The 20,136-nt window shown below is 41.7% G+C and overlaps 2 protein-coding genes across 2 annotated transcripts; both read left to right on the forward strand.

The window, feature by feature from the left end:
* Positions 1-10,487: 10,487 nt before the first annotated feature.
* On the forward strand, positions 10,488-13,066 carry LOC114796107 (FERM domain-containing protein 1-like). The gene is made up of 3 exons (XM_028990008.1): positions 10,488-10,542; positions 12,541-12,725; positions 12,934-13,066. The coding sequence occupies exons 1-3, from the start codon at positions 10,530-10,532 to the stop codon at positions 13,030-13,032; spliced, it is 297 nt and encodes a 98-aa protein (XP_028845841.1). The 5' UTR covers positions 10,488-10,529; the 3' UTR covers positions 13,033-13,066.
* Positions 13,067-15,986: 2,920 nt separating this feature from the next.
* LOC114795646 (structural maintenance of chromosomes protein 2-like) lies at positions 15,987-19,684 on the forward strand. Its single transcript, XM_028989165.1, has 4 exons — positions 15,987-15,998; positions 18,751-18,911; positions 19,118-19,265; positions 19,385-19,684. The coding sequence occupies exons 1-4, from the start codon at positions 15,987-15,989 to the stop codon at positions 19,682-19,684; spliced, it is 621 nt and encodes a 206-aa protein (XP_028844998.1).
* Positions 19,685-20,136: the final 452 nt, after the last annotated feature.

A 20,136-nucleotide genomic window follows, 5' to 3' on the forward strand; every position in this document is an offset into this window, starting at 1 on the left:
CTAATACATCATCTCTGAGTATTCTGCATTAGTCCAACTTCTGCAAAGTGTGTTTTCTGCTTTTAATTAATTATGTATTAAGAAAAGAAAAACTTGTTCATTCAACTTCAGAGAATGTCTTTTTTGGTCATGCATATAAAGGTAGTTGATGAATACTTCCTGGAAATCATAATTATTTATAATCTCAATGATGAGCATTAACATTTGCTCGGGCCTGGACGGCTGCTCCTCCCACCAGCAGGTGAGTGAATCGGCTCGGAGACTCGCTGGACCGCGGCTCCATCTAGTGGTGTTTCATGTCATCGTTTCTACAAATCAAATGTGAATTAGTGAACAGGTTCACCAAACAGTAAATCAAACCAAAGACGATGCGAGTACATATTAATAGTTCAAAGTGAACCTTCCGATCCAGAATCAAATGATCCGAATCACTAGTTCACGACTCTTGCTATAAAAGGGGCGGAAGTGACGTTGCGCGCCCCCCCAGTTCTAGCTTCTGAAGCGTGAGGTAGGATTGCTGTTCACCTGTTCAACGTAATGTTATAAATATGCAAAAAGGTTTTAAAATTAGTTGTAAAAGTGTTTAATATAGTTTAATTATTTGGATACATGCGAAGTTAAGCAGAATTATCTTAATTTATATCCATAAAATTATTGTTACTGTTCTGAAATGGTTAAAGATTAATGCTTATGTACGTTGCGGTCACCGCTTTCATTCCTTTACGCATACTGCTAGATTTCTTCTAAAACAAAGATTTAAAGTGATTTCTCGGTGGCCTGAAGTAAAAGTATATGAAAAATGTATATGAGCTGTATTATTGCCATAGCAACAGTAAACAACAATACGCTGCTTTTGGCGGGAAATAATTTGAAGGCCGCGGGATGAAAGGCAGGGCTGAAATTGTCTGGCGAATCAGCAGTCAGTATGACTTCTAGAAAACGTTTACAAGATGCTGCCACTTTTAAACCAGTTGCCTGGCAGCAGAACTCTGACTTTCACTCGTTCTTCACTTCTCTCGCTTTACTTTCCGTGGCCGCGCTCACACACACGTGGTGGAGGCGCCGCAGAACTAAAGAAAGTTTTAAAGCGCAGTGCGAGCGCCAGCCGATCAGTCGGGTTCCGCTCCACGTGTTGTCGCGAACGAGAAACAATGATGTAATTGTCCGACCATGCGTCAGGCGCGCAGACCCTTAAAGAGGCAGAAAGCAGCTCTATAAAGATCAATGCTGGGTCGTCTAGAGGTGGGTCTGGTTGGCCAGTTCTGGAGCTGTAGCTGCTGTCCACTCTGGATCAGAAAAAGAACTGGTGCCACCTTCAGATAGTATTGCAAAATGACAATAAAATAATGAAGTGTCTGTGCCAACATTAAATAATGTCTCAGTAATGATTTAAAGTGGGGAGTTTTTAAATTTAATTTTAATGAAAAACTAAATGGCACAAAATGTCCCTGGGATCTTTTATGGGTTATTGATGAGCTGAATAGTCCATAATTGTGAACTGTATTTAATTAATTAACTAACTTATTAATTAATTAATTACTTAATTTATTAACTAACTAACTAACCAACCAATGAATTAATAATAAATAAATAAATAAATAATAAAATGTCTCAGTAATGATTTAAAATGGGAAATTAAATAATCAGTAATCAGTATGACAGGAATTCTAAAAACTTGCAAGATAGAAGTAAACTATGATTTTTTAAATTGTATTTTAATGAAAAACTGAATAGCACAAAATGTCCCTAGGATGTTTTATGGGTTAATGATGAGCTGAATATGCCATAATTGTGAAATGTCTTAAATTAATTAACTAACTAACTAATTAATTAATAAAAAATGAATAAATAAATAATATAATGTCTCAGTAATTATTTAAAATGGGAAATTAAATAATCAGTAATCAGTATGACAGGAATTCTAGAAACTTGCAAGATAGAAGTAAACTATGATTTTTAAATTCAATTTTAATGAAGAACTGAATGGCACAAAATGTCCCTAGGATCTTCTATGGGTTATTGATGAGCTGAATATTCCATAATTGTGAAATGTCTTTAATTAATTAATTAATCAACCAATTTATTTATATATATATAAAATGTATCAATAATTCATAATACATTAATTTGGTAACACCTATGGTCAGACCTAAATGTTCATGATCTTCTTTTTCACAGAACGAGCGAGAGAGAGAGCGAGTGAGCGATTGAGCGAGTGAGCGATTGAGCGAGCAAGCGATCGATCAAGCAATTGACTGCAGTTTCAGAGACCATCCACTGATCAAAGAGGAGAAATATTGATCATAATCCATCAAGGAGACAATCTACAACTTTCTTGACCAGCGTGGACTAGACCACTCATCATGGATTTGATGAAGTTGGAAGACGTTGAGGACGACTACCAGTTCATCTCACTACTTGGTACTGGGTCCTTTGGTGATGTGTATAAGGTAAATAATTTGAATAATGAGATTAAAATGAATGTCATGCATATCCCTCTGTCCAGGATATTTCAGTTATCTAGTCCCTAATAGCCCATCTAGAACCCAGCCATCACAAAGGCTAACAAGTTAACAAAGTAGAAGCTCCTCACCTCCAATGGCTGTTTGTCACCATGTTAGGTCACACCTTGTTAGCTCACCATGTTAGCTCAAGGGTGAACCATACTACCTATACCCATAATAACAGGGTACCAAACGATTAATTAAAAAGTCTACATACAATAGTCCCTACAAACATAACAATCATATCCTAAAAATAGCAGCCTCCTATATAAATGTGACTTTTTATTCAATTTGTCTTGCTCTCTTTGCTGCAGGCAGTAAACATCCAGACCGGCAAACCTGCAGCCATCAAATCTCAGGTTGTGACAGGATCAGGTCAGTGTGCACAGATTCTTACCTAAGTGAGGTTCGAATGTCTTTACCAAAGGATCAATAAGTTGAAACAGACTTTACTCTTGGTTTCTGAGGTTGATAGTCAGATTTCTAATAAATGTACCACATATATTGTGAAATGAAAGAAATGAATTTTGTGCATGTGTTTGTGTGAATGTAGTATCTCCCAGTGAGCAGGTAACTGTATGATTGTTTTATCTTGTTGATTTTGTGTATAAACTTGTTTGGTGTGTCTTTTTGTAGATGACTTCTCACCTTATGAGGAGGAGTTGAAAGTGATGACGGCGTGCCAGCACCCCAACATCATCCAGCTTCTGGGAGCCTACTGTCGGTAAGAAGTGTACCAGGCAGAAGGGGTTATACTCAGGGATTAAAAAAGATTCAAAAAACAAAAACCAGAAAGAAATGAAGACAACAGGAACATGGACAGTTTGTTCTAGTCGGTTCTAAATAACCAGTTAATAACAACATTTATTATTCTTATTAATAAATAATGATGATAATTGAACAAACAAAACAACCCAAAAGAGATTTACCAGCCAAGGTCCCTGAATGCACAGCACACAGCTCTAAGACCATGTGACTGACACACCCTCATCCTTTTCTGTCCTCTACAGTGAGTCCCATGTGTACATCGCCATGGAATATTGTGAAGTAGGCTGCCTGTCTGCTCTGTCTTACGGTAAGTTGTCACCGCGTCACCTTCCGGTCTTTTCATCTGCAGTATGTTGATGGCAGGACTTCATTTTTTGTCTGGACAGAGAGGAGATTTGAAGAAGAGGAGGTGGCATATGTCTGCAGAGAGGTCTTGCAGGTAACAGTTCAACTCATCCCAAACACACACACACAAACACACACACACACAAACACACACTTCCAAGATGGTACAGTGTCTGTGATGCATCTTTTGCTATTTTCTTACTTACATGCATTTTTGCCAGAAACAGCACAGTCCAACAAACATGCACTTCTGCACTGGTGTGTGTGATGTACTCACAGTTTTCTTTGTTTCCTCAGGCTCTTGGTTACCTTCATCATCTGAAGATCATGCATCGTGATCTGAAGGTATGGAGCCCACCCATTAGCCCCACCCACCCCAACACAAGATACAAGATGAACATTGTAGAGCTTATTCACTGCTGTTCTTTAGAAACACAGAAGCATAAAGTGGTTCAGAAAGACAAGTTAGACAAACATCTATTTACACCATTTCATTCCTGTTTAACCTGTGTGTGTGTTTGTTGTTCTATAGGGAGAGAACATCCTCCTGAACACCAGTGGGGACGTCAAGATCTGTGAGTGTGTCCACTGATTTACACACAAACTGAACCAGCCGCACAACCACTAGACTGAAGGAACCACGAGTAAAACCACACAGAGGCAGGAAGAGAGCGATTGTGATGTCAGCTTTTAACACCTCATGTCTTCCTGCAGGTGACTTTGGGTTGGCAGCCAGCTCAACTGACCCCAGGTCTAAACTGGAGGTTGTGGGAACAGAGAACTGGTCAGTTTCTTCTTTTTTCTGAATGTGTGTTTGTGAGCGTTTGTGTGTGTGTCTATATTACTTTACTGATTTCTTGTGTGTGTGTGCTGATACAGGATGGCCCCTGAAGTCATTGATCCCCAGCGATACGGGGGTTACAATGAGTCGTGTGACATTTGGTCACTGGGCGTAACGGCGATTGAGATTGCCGACGGCAAACCCCCATGTTGCATGGCCCAGAACATGCTGAGGTACAAACACGCACACAAGCCATTTGTCCACATTTTGTTTAGCTTCATGCTTATGAAATCATTTAAATATCAGGTTTTGTGTCACGTTGTTTAACATTTACAGTAATGTAACACTGTTAATGAAAAGAAGCACTTTAATATGGACTAAAAACATAGTGATGATCAAAGATTTGTTTTATGAGAATCTTTTTGTAACTTTTAGTGTCCATTGTGTTTCCAGAATCACTGACGCATCCAACATGTCAGACAACCTGGTCCCACCCACTCTGGAGGATGAAGATGAATGGTGAGTGTTTTCTTCACTCACTCACTCACTCACTCACTCACACACACATACACAAAAAAATGTTTTTGCACTGAGTGTAATGTGTTGAGTGTTTTATAATCATGTGGCTAGCTGTGTGTAATAACAACTGAATGGGTCTTAACTATAATCATTAATTAACCTTAATTCTAAACTACATCGTAGGACTCTTTTTATATAATTGTTTCTAGAGAGAGTCTTTAGTTTTGCTTAAATTGAACGTGTTCCCATCTTCACCCGCACAAACACACACACACACACACACACACACACTGCTGGTATCTAATCTAGATTCTTCTTTTCTCAGGTCCAGTGACTTCAAACATTTCATCTCGAAGGCTGTTAACATCCATCCTAGCGAACGACCCTCGGCTGAGAGGTTGCTTTTGGTAAGAAGTTGTGTCGTGCACAAATTCAAACACACACCACAAGCACCACTGACCATTTATTATATTCATTTTGAATAAACATTACTGTCATGGCGCAAGTTGGGACGCTTCCACCATCCGGGACCATTCTCCAGCTGCCAGCATCAATTGCAGCAAGGGGAATTGGTACCGGAGGAGCTGGAGTGGAGGACCGGAGGCCCTTGGCCCGAGGTAGAGACACTGAAGGTGAGGGGCGACGGGAGAGGGATGGACGCGCAGCAGCTCGGCGGGAGAGGGGGACTCTGGCTCCATGTGGAGTGGCGGAAAAGGAGGCGAGGGGTGGGGGACTCTGGGAGGCGAGGGGAGGGGGTTGGGGTGAACAGGAAGACGGCTGGCTTGAAGATGATCTGGGAGCGTGGGTCAGATGGGGGACACAGGCGGAAATTGTCACTTGGTTCTGGGTGGCAGGAAAACTTGAGGTTGGAGGCTGGCAAAGGTCGTCGCTGATGAGCGTGACCAATTTTTTTTAGAAGGCTAGCGTCTCTGACAACTAAATTTGCCAAAGAGCGGTCAGTGTCCACCCTGGCCATGTATTATATTCATATTTAGAATGAACATAACCTGGTATTTGTACTCCTGCTACCATGTACTGGACTAACATTCTGTGTCTGTGTTTGTCCATATAGCATCCATTTGTGGACCGGCCTGATCTGACTGGATCTGTGTTTTCTAGAAGACTGGATGCAAAGGTAAATATCTTTCTCCTCCACTACCTTACTCCATAAAATCCATTTTACATCCTACATCAACCCTGAACTTGAACTTCAAAATCCTTCTAGTGTTTCTAAATAGTTTCAATATTTCTACTGTGAAGAATAGAACTTCCTCCTTCATCTGGAAGAATATTAATCTTGACATACAGATTGCGAAGCTGGACTTTGGGTTCCGTGGTCTGGTACCAGTTGTGTACAGTTTGTTGACCTTTTCTGTCTCCTTCACAGGGGATTCGTTGTTCAGACCAGGAGCTCGAAGCAGCGGCAAACCCACTGCTTCTGTCTGACCTGCAGCTGCCAGATTCATCTTGGCTGGAACCAGCAGATCCTGCTTGGCTGGAACTGGACCTGGAGCCAGCAGGTCCTGCTTGGCTGGATTCGGACCTGGAGCCAGCAGGTCCTGCTTGGCTGGATTCGGACCTGGAGCCAGCAGGTTCTGCTTGGCTGGATTCGGACCTGGAGCCAGCAGGTTTTGCTTTGCTGGAACCGGACCTGGTGGCAGCAGATCCTGCTTGGCTGGATTCGGACCTGGTGGCAGCAGATCCTGCTTGGCTGGAACCGGACCTGGAGCCAGCAGGTTCTGCTTTGCTGGAACCGGACCTGGAGCCAGCAGGTTCTGCTTGGCTGGAGGTGGATCTGGAGCCAGCAGGTTCTGCTTTGCTGGAACCGGACCTGGAGCCAGCAGGTTCTGCTTGGCTGGAACCGGACCTGGGGCCAGCAGGTTCTGCTTGGCTGGAACCAGACCTGGTGGCAGTAGATCCTGCTTGGCTGGAACCAGACCTGGAGCCAGCAGGTCCATCTTGGCTGGAACCAGACCTGGAGCCAGCAGGTCCATCTTGGCTGGAACCGGACCTGGAGCCAGCCGATCCATACTGAGCTGGAAGTGGAGGCGGAGCCCGAGTTCATGCCTGAACCGGAACACGAGCCGGAGCTGAAGCCAAGAACCTGGATCAGACCCAAAAAACGTATCCTACATCTCCTCGACCAGTCTTGGCACTGGCGGGGAACGATGCGGGACCACACTGGGGAGCCAGTCGGAGGGACCAGGGCCGCCATGCGGGACCACGCTGGGGAGCCAGCCGGAGGGACCGGGGCCGACATGCCGGACCACGCCGGGGAGCCAGCCAAGCGAGTGGGGCTGCCTGATCACAGAAGGCACCAGACTGGGGTGTCGTGTGTGGTTGCCGGAGGCTTCGAGACCACCTCCCTGCATGTGGCAGGGAACGACGCAAGAGGCGTCAAAGGGGATGTGTGGAGACAGGGCCCGCACATACCCGGAAGGGTCGGCCCTGATTTATGTTTGCAGGTTAGAGGGTCCAGGGCCACCATGCGGGACCATGCCAGGGAGCCAGCCTGCGGGACCGGGCCCGCCATGCCGGGGAGCCAGCCTGAGGGACCGGGGCCGCCATGCCGGGGAGCCAGCCTGAGGGACCGGGGCCGCCATTCCAGACCACGCCGGGGATCCGCCTCCACTGATTGTACTGTTGGGGCTTCTCCGGATTGGGCATCACCTGTGATACCTCTCCAACGCCATTTATATGCATAATTATCTGTAAATACGTGTATATATTTGTATATCTTTGTGGATTAAATGACAATACTTTTTTGACCTGATCCCTGTTTGTGTATAACTGGCTAATAAACTGTGCACCATGTTAATCAAAAAATCAGAAACAGTCATTCAAAAAAAGAATTATAGCTGGGTGATGAATAGAGAGAAATCAGACTACATGACAAAATATTCTTCTTATTTCAGCAGTTTCACACATTTTCAACTGATATCCTGAATTAAGTTGTCTGTGCATCTTATAGTTCAGAATTTCGAGTGGCTATGTAGACATTACCATATACCGTATACCATATATATATATATATATATATATATATAAAACCATAATCAGTATACCAAATATATTTTGACCATTTTATATTTTATATGATAAAATCGATCTGTTACATCTCAGTTGTAACTCAGTTTAACCAGCCTCTACTCGGCCTCTACAGAGTGGCTCATTTATGTGAATCGTAGGTTCACACACATCACATCACATCACATCTGGGAGAAGAATTCAATGCCCAGGAATGGACCTGCCAGAATACCAGCAAATGATTAATTATACAGGATGAACAGATAAATTACTTTGGTATTTCTCTGAATTCTACCCGATAATATCTGATTAGAGAACGTATCACCACACTGAGGCTGGTAAAAAGGATGATAAATTAGAAATAGATGCGTGGTAGACTGATGTACCAGTGTGCATCTGAAAAAGAGGTAATAACTACAGTCATTTACAATAAAGCACAGTTCTGACTAACCTGGCACCAGCCTTTATATCTACATATTTTAGTAACAGGAAATTAAAGTCAGGAAATTAATCACTTATCCAAGATGGACCATCCAGGTTCTGGGACATCCATCTGTGACATCATTGACCAGGTTTTAGTACAGAGCTGTGGCCTGGGCGAGGATTTGTGCCAGGAAACATCAGCTCTGTTGCTCTGCATCATTGTTTTCTCCGAGTGAAGCATAGATTGCAATTCCACAGTCGTCAGTTTCTGAATAATGAACAAAAAGATTAACTTCTCAGATCATTTTAAATTTCGATTTGTGGCCACTGGGTGGCAGTATTAGCTCTTATTTTCTCCTCCATGTATAGATGGAGGAGCCCAGGAGTAATTCAGTAATGTGTGTGTGTGGTAGGATATTGGTAGGATATCATGTGTAATATTTAGATTTAAATTATTACAAAGATGGGTAAATATTTGCATCTGTTGTAGTATTAGTATGTATTATATGTACCATATTGGACTTTTGGGTTGGTGTTGGGTTGATTTTCTGTACATACAATTTCCAGTGTCCAGCAATGTTGTGGGTGCCCCACGCTTTTTTTATTTAACCAGCTGATCTTTGGAATGCTGTCTCTCCATGGAAACCCTGGAGCTCCCAACGAAAGGCACTTGTTGAGCACCCTGCCCCCACGTCTCATCTCTCCTGACCATCTTTTCAGAGCGAAATTGCATTGTGGGATGATATCTGAATGCAGAACTGTATTAGGTCTTAATGGTTTGCAAACTGTATACACCAACGACATTTTCGGACGAAATTGCTGCACACCATTTAATGTGCTTTGATTCTAAAACCGATTCTAGGATTAATTCTGGACTGTAATGTTTTTGGAGGGCCTTACAGATCACTAGTAGTTACCGTCTGTGTATTGCTCTATTGCGCAAATGCTATATTGTGACAGTTGTTGTACTGATTTGCTGTGGTGTGGAATCTAAACATTGGTTCAAGAAAAGAGAGGGATGGTCTGATTCGCTATAATCTCAGACTGACTACTGCTAATCTTCTTCTTAAATGTAAGTTTTATAAAAACCTTTGAATAATGTTTATATATATATACACAAACATCATCATTAACAGTACAGGCCAAAAGTTTGGACAGACCTTCTCATTCAATGTGTTTTCTTTGTTTTCATGAGGTAGATTCTCACTGAAGGCATCAAAACTATGAATGAACACATGTGGAGTTATGTACTTAACAAAAAAAAGGTGAAATAACTGAAAACATGTTTTATATTCTAGTTTCTTTGCTCTGATTACTGCTTTGCACACTCTTGACATTCTCTCGATGAGCTTCAAGAGGTTGTCACCTGAAATGCTTTTCCAACAGTCTTGAAGGAGTTCCCAGAGGTGTTTAGCACTTGTTGGCCCCTTTGCCTTCACTCTGCGGTCCAGCTCACCCCAAACCATCTGGATTGGGTTCAGGTCTGGTGACTGTGGAGGTCAGGTCTCCACTTTTTGTTAAGTACAGAACTCCACATGTGTTCATTCATAGTTGTGATGCCTTCAGTGAGAATCTACCAACGTAAATGGTCATGAAAATAAAGAAAACACATTGAATGAGAAACTTGTCCAAACGTTTGACCTGTATTGTATATAAATAATGTTCATTTATCATACACACACACATGAAGGACACACGCATATATATGTTATTCATGTGTGTGATAAATGAATATTATTTATATTTATGATCATGTTTGTGTGTATGTGTATGTATGTATATTTCACCCTCACATTCGCGCACACATGGTACATGGTAGTTGCCTAGAGGGTAAGACACTCGCCTATGAACCAGAAGATCCAGGTTTGAACCCCACTTAGTACCATTGTGTGCCCGAGTGTCTCCAAGGGGACTGTCGCTGTGATTGTACGTCGCTGTGGGTAAAGGTGTCTGATAAATGCCGTAAATGTAAAAATGTTATGAAAATAGTCAGGTCTGTCACCCCCCCCCCACCCCGTGTCTACTTGGTACAGTCCAGCCGCGGTCTGGACCAAAGTGGGTGGAGTTTCCTTCAAGTAGCGCGGCGCGCTTGGTCCGCGCACCGTTACTCGCAGGATCCGGATAACTTGAGCTGCTACACCGACACTCCGGGGAGTGTTGGAATGGAGTGTGCAGGTTCGTGTTTGCTTTTAGTCCCTTCTTCTTCTTCTTCTTCTTCTTCTTCTTCTTCTTCGGTCGGTAGGTTGACTGGTTTCGCGGTAGATTCCGGACCTTTAACGCGACCTGTACGCTCTGTTCGTGTTTGTGAGTTTCTGCGAATCGGTGATCAATGACCAACAACCAATAATCAGCCCGCGTCAGCAGGATTCGGGTTCGGTGCTTTTCACGACCCGCTACACGTGGAGCTGAGCCGGCCTGGCTTTCCCCCCTCTTTGTGTGTGCGAACATAAATACAGGCTCCATCTGAAGCAGATAATTCCAATTGGGTTGGATTAATCTTTTTTTTAAATAAAGTTTCATATGCATGCCTTCATGTGTTGCCACAACCCTGCAGTTCCATGCTTCATAATTCTATTGCATGGGGCAGTAATTGTACAGTTATTTTTGCTTATACAATACGACGAGACAGCATGAGATGGTGTATGTGACAAATAAAAATCGAATTTGATGATAATTTACAGCCACTTTACAGCAGTGTGACAACAACAGCTTTGTCCCGTCCTCTTCAACACGCACCCTTTTATTTTCACCCCTGGAATGGTCCTGAGCGAGACTCCATGTGGATGAGAGAGAGAGAGACTCGCTGCTTCCCTTCATCTGATTAGTTGATTTATGGAGATTAGCCTCCGTTAAGCAGCCGAGGATCGTACCAGCTAGAGCACTGGTGTGAATTAGAGGAAAGGCCCTTTGGATTTCTCGCCCTGCTTCTTGAGAATGAAATTGTGGTCCATGGGGATGCTCATTAGTAAAATGCTTATTGATTTGATGTTGAAATGTCCATTGATTGACTGGCTTTATTTTTAAATGAACATTCCATTATTAACACTAGAATACTAATAAAAATGCAGGTAGTTTACAGTTCTCTGCAGTTCAGTTGTGTCGTAGAAGGCAGACTGGATCATTACATATTGCATAAATAGTTCATTCAGATGCCCTGCGATTGGCCCTTGTTAGTACCATTGTTGTCTGTGGAGAGTGAAAGTAGAAATATCCGGATCATCTGATATTACACCATCTGGACCATAATCTGCATCAGAAACACTGGAAATAAGGAAACAGGTAGATGTTAGTAGAGAAACATCTGCGTGAACTCTCTAAACTGCTCATTTGGACACATCTTGGCACTATTTCTTAAAACCCAAACTACAAAAAAATGAGTTTACATTCTTTTTGGATTTTTATATAATGACGGCATGATATAATATAAACATAATGTAATATTATTATGGTATGTCATTAAATTGATATAATACTAATATAATTACATCATGAAAAGGTCAAAGCAATGCAATCCCCACCCCTGGGTGACATAAGGTGCCTTCTTTTAATGGGACCACGCTCCAGTCTCAGCCAATGTTGCGAAGTGACGGTACGGAAACCCACTGCACCTAAAAAAGACGCCACATACGGACGTGGCAGTATAGGTCTGTACATATTTAGTGGCTGTTTAAACTGTTGAAATGGCAGCAGCCCCCAGTTCTCTGGTCTCTTGGGCTCAAGGTTGGTTGGTTGTTTAACACCATGCCAATGTTAAGAAACCGTTTTAGAATTATTTGAGTGTAATTCCTTTCAAAAACATAAATGTAAACTCTTCCGTGTTCATGCTTGGTTCACTTCTTTAAAGGTCAAAGGTGACTCTGTTACAGTCCATGTTGGCATGTTATTGTGTTCTTTTTACTTGTATAATATCTGTAAACTCAAATTGCATGGCTCGTGTAATGAGCTGAGACTTGTAATTTCCTGGCCATAACCCTGTGGTGCATTCTGGGTGATGCAGAACTTTGTGAACTAATGCATAAATGGATTAGGATATTAGCATTATTACAACATTGTTGTTCTGTATTCGGTTACATCTCAGAGTGGCGTTCTGTTGCACTCTGACTACAGTAACGTTGTACAGTAAATAAACATAGTTTTTCTTTTGCTCGGTTTTTTGTTTTATGTCTTCTATAGGCCAGAAGCATGCAGCATTTAAACATTCATCTCCAAGAAGAGTGAGATTAGAAAATAAAACAGAAGATAACAGATTAAAGCACAGCAGACATCCCCCCAAGAACAGGATGTCTGTCTCAGCCAAGCTGGGGAGGAGCATCTGCGTTCTGCTCCCCACCAAGGAGCAGCTGGACATCACTGTGGGGGTAAAATAACTTTGCCTAATGTTTTTTCTGCTAATCAGATTTATATTTGCAGCCCTGTTCATCAGGAAGTTTTGTCTTGTGTTGTACTCAGATTCCACTGTACATCCAGACATGTGATCCTTGTCTGAGATTTCTAACATGCTTGTAGGATGACTGACTGTCTCCAGTCTGGTACAGACGCTCTCGTTTTCACCGTTCTCCCCTCCAGGTGAAGGCTACAGGACAGGATGTTCTTACTCAGATATCACATCTCCTCAGCATCAAAGAGCTGCACTTTTTTGGCCTGACAGTTGTGAAAAGTAAGTGACACCTGTAAACCCCGTTCACCTCTGTTCTTCTCCTGGGCTCCCCCTACAGTTGAAAGGGTTTTTTTACAAAATATAAATCACGCTCCTGAATATCTGTACTTGTGCATTTGTTGGCAAGCCAATGGAACTTAAGACTGATATTACATGGCAACTGGAATCATTGTCACTGAGGGCGTTTACCCCAGAGAGTCGAGTTGCTCTGGCATAGGAGCTAGAGCCCTAATAAGCTCATTTCATTTTAATCATCCACCCACAACATTTCACGAATGTCACTCACTCGCCTAGATTCTATAACTGCATAATCCAGATCACACACACACACACACACACACACACACACACACACACACACTATCCACTCACTCACCCATACCTACAGACAAATTATAGTTGCCAGTGTGCATGTCTGTGGATAGAGGGAGGAAATTGTAGTATCCAGAGGAACAAGACACTTAACCCTGAGTGTCTCCGGGGGGGACTGTCACTGTAACTACTGATTGTAAGTCGCTCTGGAAAAGACGTTAAATGTAAACATAAAACCAACACTGGGGAAGCATGCAAAATGGCATGAATAAATTTTCAAATGCATATCAGCCTGTACATCAAAAACAATTATTTCTTATAAAGCCCATAAACACATACAGTATGTCCCAGTGGGCTTTGACAGACCCTACAGTTGACACCCCCCACACTTGGCACACAAGGAAAAACTCTAGGAGACAAAAAGAAAGGAAGAAACCTTGGGAAGGAGTGATACAGAGAGGGACCCCCTTCCAAGGTAGAGTGAGCCTGCAATTGGTGTCAGTGCAGGGTTGGTGATGAATTGTCCAAGAAAATAAAAAGTCCTAAAGTTGTAGTGGTGGAAAAGTCCAAAGTGCAGAATGCAGCATCTGTCCATGTTTGGAGGTACTGGACAGTGCAGAGTAGGTTTTAGTCAAGTGTAATGGTGTATATTACGTGTCCATTATAATGCTTCTGGTCTATTTGAAAATCTCTGACAATTTAGCTGTTACGGTGGTGGTGGCGGTGGTGGTGAGCCTCTGGTATATTTGGGTCACCTCAGCAGTTTATTGCCAGGGACTAGGATTCTCTCTGGTGGTCTCACTGGACTCCGGTCTCTCAGACGGTGGCATTGAACAACTGGTACAGAAGTATGTGGCTATAGTGGTACATATGTGCAGCCTAACTAATTTAACACTGTCTGTGCTTGACTAAATGACTGTGTAATTAAGTGGACTTACAAATTGACACTGTGTCTGGGACTTTAACAAAAGTCCAGAGTAAACAGTTATGTTTTCAGTTTAGACTTAAACACTGACCGGCAAGCCATTCCACAACTGTGTAGCTGAATAGGAGAAGGATCTGCTCCCAGTGACCTTCTGTACTTTGGGGAACAAAGTAGTGACCCCACACCCTTAGAATGCAGGAGCGTGGTGGATCGTAAATAACTAAAAGTTCATTTATGTATTGAAGGGCAAGACCATTAAGAGCTAATAGGTCAAAAGTAGGATTTTGTTGTCAATCCTAATTTTGATTGGTAGCCAGTGCAGTGAGGGGTGATGTGGTCGAACTTTCTGGTTCTAGTTAGAACATGCAGCGGCATTTTGAACTAGCTGGAGTTTACTCATGCACCTGCTAGAACATCTAGACAGTAATTGTATTGCAGTAATCTAACCTTGATTAAATAAAGGCGTGGACCAAATTTTCTGCATTGTGCACTGAGATCATATTTCTTATATTTGCTATATTTCTAAGGTGAAAGACTGCTATCTTGATGATATTATTTACATGCGAATCAAATGAGAGACCTGTGTCAATGAGGACCTAGATCCTTTACGTCTGTACTTGCAAGGATATCCAGTGTCATGATGTAGTTATATGAAAGTACTATGATGTAGTAGCTTATGTCTGGCAGCGTGAGGCCCAAGTACAAGAACTTCTGTCTTATCAGTTTGCATTAAAAGACTAAAGACATGTTTTTATTCACTAGCCTTTTTTGGACCATTTATTTTTTTAATCTGTTGTCATGTATAGCTACACTGCAACAAAAGCTTTTCTTACCTAGTAATTTTGTCTCGTTTCCAGTCCAAAAATCTAAAAAAAAAAAAAATCTTAAATCAAGATTACTAGACAAGAAAAATGGCATGAGAAAATTAAGTGAAGGTTAAAACTTCTGTTTGAGATTATATCTCATTAAGATTGGTTTTCTTACCCCATTGGCAGATAATTTTGCTTGTTTTAAGCAAACAATCACTTAATTTTGAGATGTTTTTTCAGAAAACAAGACCATTTCTTATGCTATTTCTTGTGTCTAGTAAATGTATCTTGATTTAAGATTTTTTAGATATATGGACTGAAAACAGGACAAAACTACTAAGTTAGAAAATCATTTTTTGCAGTGTATATTCTGTGCTTTGTCCCATATATGTTATTATTGACAAATATATTTGTGTGTGTTGTACTGTTGTAATTTTAAAGTTATTTTATAGCACTTGGTCATCTTAAGATGTGTTTAAATGTGGTGTATAAATTAACCTTGCACTTACTACATTGATGGTAATAATTTAATGAATAAGCTTCAAGTGAGCTTGAGAGAGAGAAAGTGTGTGTGTGTGTCTGTGTGTGAGTGTGTGCGTCTGCGAGTGTGTGCACCTGCAGTGTAGTGTAGAGAACAAGTCCTAACATTCGCACAAATCCTGTTAAATTTTCTTATTTGTATTGTTCTTTATTTTTTTTATAAATTAGTTATCGTTCTGGCAGCTCAGGTGACACTTTCTTTAAAAAAAGTCTATATTTGGCAGATGTAAAGCATACATGTGTATGTTTTTTTTGTGTTAGTCCATTTTTATTTTTTGAGCCTGTCAGAATGAACAAAAGTGTCAAAAGTACGGTTTACTATTGCGCAGAGGAAGATGTTTTCAGCTCCCTGTGACCAGCCGTAAAAGCTAGAGACATGGGAGTCAAGGCGACATATTGGATGTGTTGCTACCCCCAACAGTGGTTGAGGAAATCTGGAAAACAAGGAAAAAAGCAAAAAAGCCACACTAAGACCTTGCCACACTAAGACCTTGAAACGCACAAAAAAAACAGAGAGGTTTCCGCACAAAATGACATATTGGTTGCTTCATTGGGGACTACAGGACGGCCACAAATTGTGAGCAAAACATTAAAAGTTTGAAAACATTAAAGCATTAAAAATTGGTTTCTTAGAATTTGCGATGACACGTTTCAGCACACGATCAACTTTCATGTCAGGTTGTTCGGCCTTTCGTTCCGCACAGTTTGACATATGGCTTGGCTCAGTCGGATTTACGGTTTGCGCGCAATTCCCCAAAAAGTGTTTTCGGAACGCGTTAATTATCCTAGTCCAAAATTGATTTTTTTGTGTCCAGATGGTTTGACATACAAAAAAGTTTTTAATGATGTCTTGTAGATATCGCCAAGACCGATGTTTTGACATATGGTTTGTCTCTGTCTGATTTACAAATGCACAAATTTTAAAAAACCAAAAAGTGTCAATGGGCAAAAAAAAATTATTTATTATTATTTCAGCCTTTTTTCGGCACTTAATGCGGGTCGTACCGAAGCACGCACACCGGCGTGCTATTTAACAAAAATTTGTACTATATTGTGTGAGGTGTGCTATTACTTTTATAAGCGATCGGACTGGGCGTGGCCAAGCTATTAACACTCAAACAGGGTCATTTCCCATTGAAATGTATTGAATGCTAATTTTAGCATAGGTAGCATTTGTAAAATGGGGCCCCTTTTAAGTGGTACTGCTACTGTGTCATTGCCAGCAAAGGGGGTCCTACAAGGGGTACTGATACAGCAGCAGCGCCAGCCAATCAATGACATTATTAAGACCACCTTTTCCGCTTTATTAGGGACGAGCTGTCCTTTGGCCACTTTAATATTGGGGCGCCCTGTCCTTCGGCCATTTCATAAGGGATGCCCTATCCTTCAGCCACTTTATTAGGGACGCCCTATCCTTCAGCCACATTATTAGGGATGCCCTGTCTTACAGCCACTTTATTAGGGACGCCCTGTCCTACAGCCACTTTATTAGGGACGCCCGGTCCTTCGAACACTTTAGTAGGGACACCCGGTCCTTCGAACACTTTAGTAGGGACACCCGGTCCTTCGAACACTTTAGTAGGGACGCCCGGTCCTTCGGCCACTTTAGTAGGGACGCCCGGTCTTTCGGCCACTTTATTAGGGACGCCTGGTCTTTCGGCCACTTTATTAGGGACGCCCAGTCTTTCGGCCACTTTATTAGGGACGCCCGGTCCTTCGGCCACTTTATTAGGGATGCCCTGTCCTTCGGCTACTAACATGCAAGCCTTGAGCTAACATGCTAATTTTTTAGACATTGTCCAAACGTCACCAGATTTAATATTATGCTTCTTGGCCACGCCCTGTTAGCATTTTTGATGTTAGCATGCTAGCATTATCATGCTAACATGCTAATTTTTAAACATGCTCTAAACATCACCAAATTTAACGTGACGCATCTTGGCCACACCCTGTTAGCGTTTTTGATGTTAACATGCTAGCATTGACTAGCATGTTAACATCAAACAATGTTAACATCAAACAATGACTAAAAGTCAGTCTTTGAGAACAGGTTTCTCAAGCCAGGTGGTGCATTAGACCAGGGGCTCATCTCCTGTTTCCAAAATGCATCACAAACTGCTTGAGAAAGCTGTTCTACTATGATAATTGGTGATGAAAATAAATTATGTTCAATAAGATGTACTTGTGTTTACCAACTGTTTATTCAGTTAAATAGCTGCATCCATGTTACCACGTCACGTTTGATGTGGTAATTTCACAGTTCGAAGACTCATTCTCACCCCCTACAGTTCAATTCGGCTAGGTATACATCCGCCCTAAAATATCAAGGTGAAAAGCAAGGTCACGTCAGAACATCGCGTCAGAACATCGCGCCACACATCGCGTCTTTCTGCACCTCTCACTCTCACGCCATGTGTCCAAGAGAACTGAACATTAACATAAAGCATTCACAATTTACAATACTGCATTCCTGTACAAAAAGCAAGGTCGCGTCAGAACATCGCGTCAGAACATCACGTCTTTCTGCACCTCTCTCTACAATATACAGTATTAAAAGAACATAAAAAAATATTCACAAAATAACACACATGCAAAATATTCCTAATATGTACATAAATTAAAATGAAAGAAATAACTTTATCTTGTTTGCCTTTCTCTAATCGATTGGTTATGAGAAATGATAGTTTAGTACAGATTCGAGCCTCTTTGCTATTCTAGAAGCAATTTATAATCAACATTCAATACTGATATTGGTCTATATGAAGTACGCTCTCACTTATCCTTCCCGCCCTTGGGAATAACTGTAATGATCGCTTCTGGCATTTGGCCCTTCACCCTTATCCAGTGAAATATCTTCACTAAAATAGGTACCAGTTGTCCTTTAAATATCTTATACCGCTCAGAGAAGCATTCAGCACCAGGGGATTTATTTCCATTATGTCTAGAAATCTCTGCCTTTAATCAGATTGTTTTGTATTTCAGAATCAGAAGGAAGATCAATAGAATTCAGAAGGGAATCTATTTCATTATTCTTTTGATCTGGGGTTTATTTTTCTATAGTAACCCTCAAATATTATTGGGATTTCTGTCAATTTATGGTTTTTGGTTACATGTTTTCTAATGCATGCGTGTGTGTTCAGGTGAACAAAGATTTCAGCTCCATCTTCTCCACTCTGCTGCCTGGGGCTGATGCTCGACTTGCTCCGCCTGAAGGCTTTGGAGTTCTGGATGGGCTGGAATTCAAGGTTGCCCTGGGCAGCACCTGGAAAGAGAACCTGACAGAACTCAGTGGGGGACAGAGGTTAGTTAAAGTGTTGAAATGCTTCTCACCTTTACTGTGATGTAGTTAAAGTTTGTTTTAATCAAGTGAGCAATGACGTTGCTTTGGATTGGTATTTTCTATGAATGCTGTTGCCCACAGTCATTTTACACAATTTATGATATTGATTGTGGGAGTAGAGTGGTATGTGACGTGCCTGTTGCCATGCGGTTGCTCTTCTGCTGCAGGTCTCTGGTGGCCCTGTCGCTGATCCTGGCCATGCTGCTGTTTAAACCAGCACCCATCTACATCCTGGATGAGGTGGACGCAGCTCTGGACCTGTCACACACACAGAACATCGGACAGATGTTGCGGACACATTTCAAACACTCACAGGTACTCTCATACACACACATGCACATTTTAATGTAACACTGATACAGTCTCCCAGTCTTGCTGCATGCAACTTTCATGCTCTGTTTGTCTTTGCTAATTATTTCCTTATTATTTAACAGTTTGTGGTGGTCTCCCTTAAAGACGGAATGTTCACCACGTCTACAGTGACATGGACTGCTCAGCTGCAGGATGGCAAAGGGCAAGCTCAGAAATCCCAGGAAAAAGAGAAGGTCAAAGACAAGAAGCAGAGGCAGATTTTGAAGAAAAAAAAAACTGCTCTTATGTTTGTATGTCCTTATACTGTCTTTCTGCACTATTTCCTATTTACTCCCCATTTTGTTATTTCTCTCCTAAATCAAATAACATTTTACATATACATAATTAATGCAGTTGTGCCATTAGTTTTCTTGCTGTTTTAAGTGAGACATGAATAAAGCTGAGTTTTAAAATGATTTTTCTATGTTTTTATTTTCTGAGTTCTTCCAGCTGAATAATACATTATTCCAGGGGAGCTAAAATGTATTTTCATTAATCAACCATGTCATTAGTGTAATTCCCACTGGTGCCAAAGACCGATCCACAGCTACAATGCCCCTTACACAATAAACTGATAAGTTGTGCGTTCTAACACCTTTCTGTAAGAACCAGCAAATTCTCTCATCCTTTTCAGTTGCAATTCTCCTCTACTGGATCAGACAACAGGGGACTGCGTCAGTGACCCTAGCTGTACATGACTCTGTCTCCTGGTTCTCACTGGGTTCGATGTGGTGCTGGTCTGTGGATTGAAGGAACTGTAAGGTAATATGTGATATGGACTGTGAAGGTTCTGTGGTGCAGAGGGTGATACAGGTTTAATAATCCCCCATTACTC

Source organism: Denticeps clupeoides, chromosome 8 (assembly GCF_900700375.1).
Source record: "Denticeps clupeoides chromosome 8, fDenClu1.1, whole genome shotgun sequence".
Classification (NCBI taxonomy): Eukaryota; Metazoa; Chordata; class Actinopteri; order Clupeiformes; family Denticipitidae; genus Denticeps; species Denticeps clupeoides.

Coding starts and splice junctions, on each gene's coding strand:
- LOC114796107 (XM_028990008.1), top strand. Junction 12,726..12,933: donor AGCTGGACATCACTGTGGGG/GTAAAATAACTT, acceptor TCTCCCCTCCAG/GTGAAGGCTACAGGACAGGA.
- LOC114795646 (XM_028989165.1), top strand. Junction 18,912..19,117: donor GAACTCAGTGGGGGACAGAG/GTTAGTTAAAGT, acceptor CTTCTGCTGCAG/GTCTCTGGTGGCCCTGTCGC. Junction 19,266..19,384: donor CACATTTCAAACACTCACAG/GTACTCTCATAC, acceptor ATTATTTAACAG/TTTGTGGTGGTCTCCCTTAA.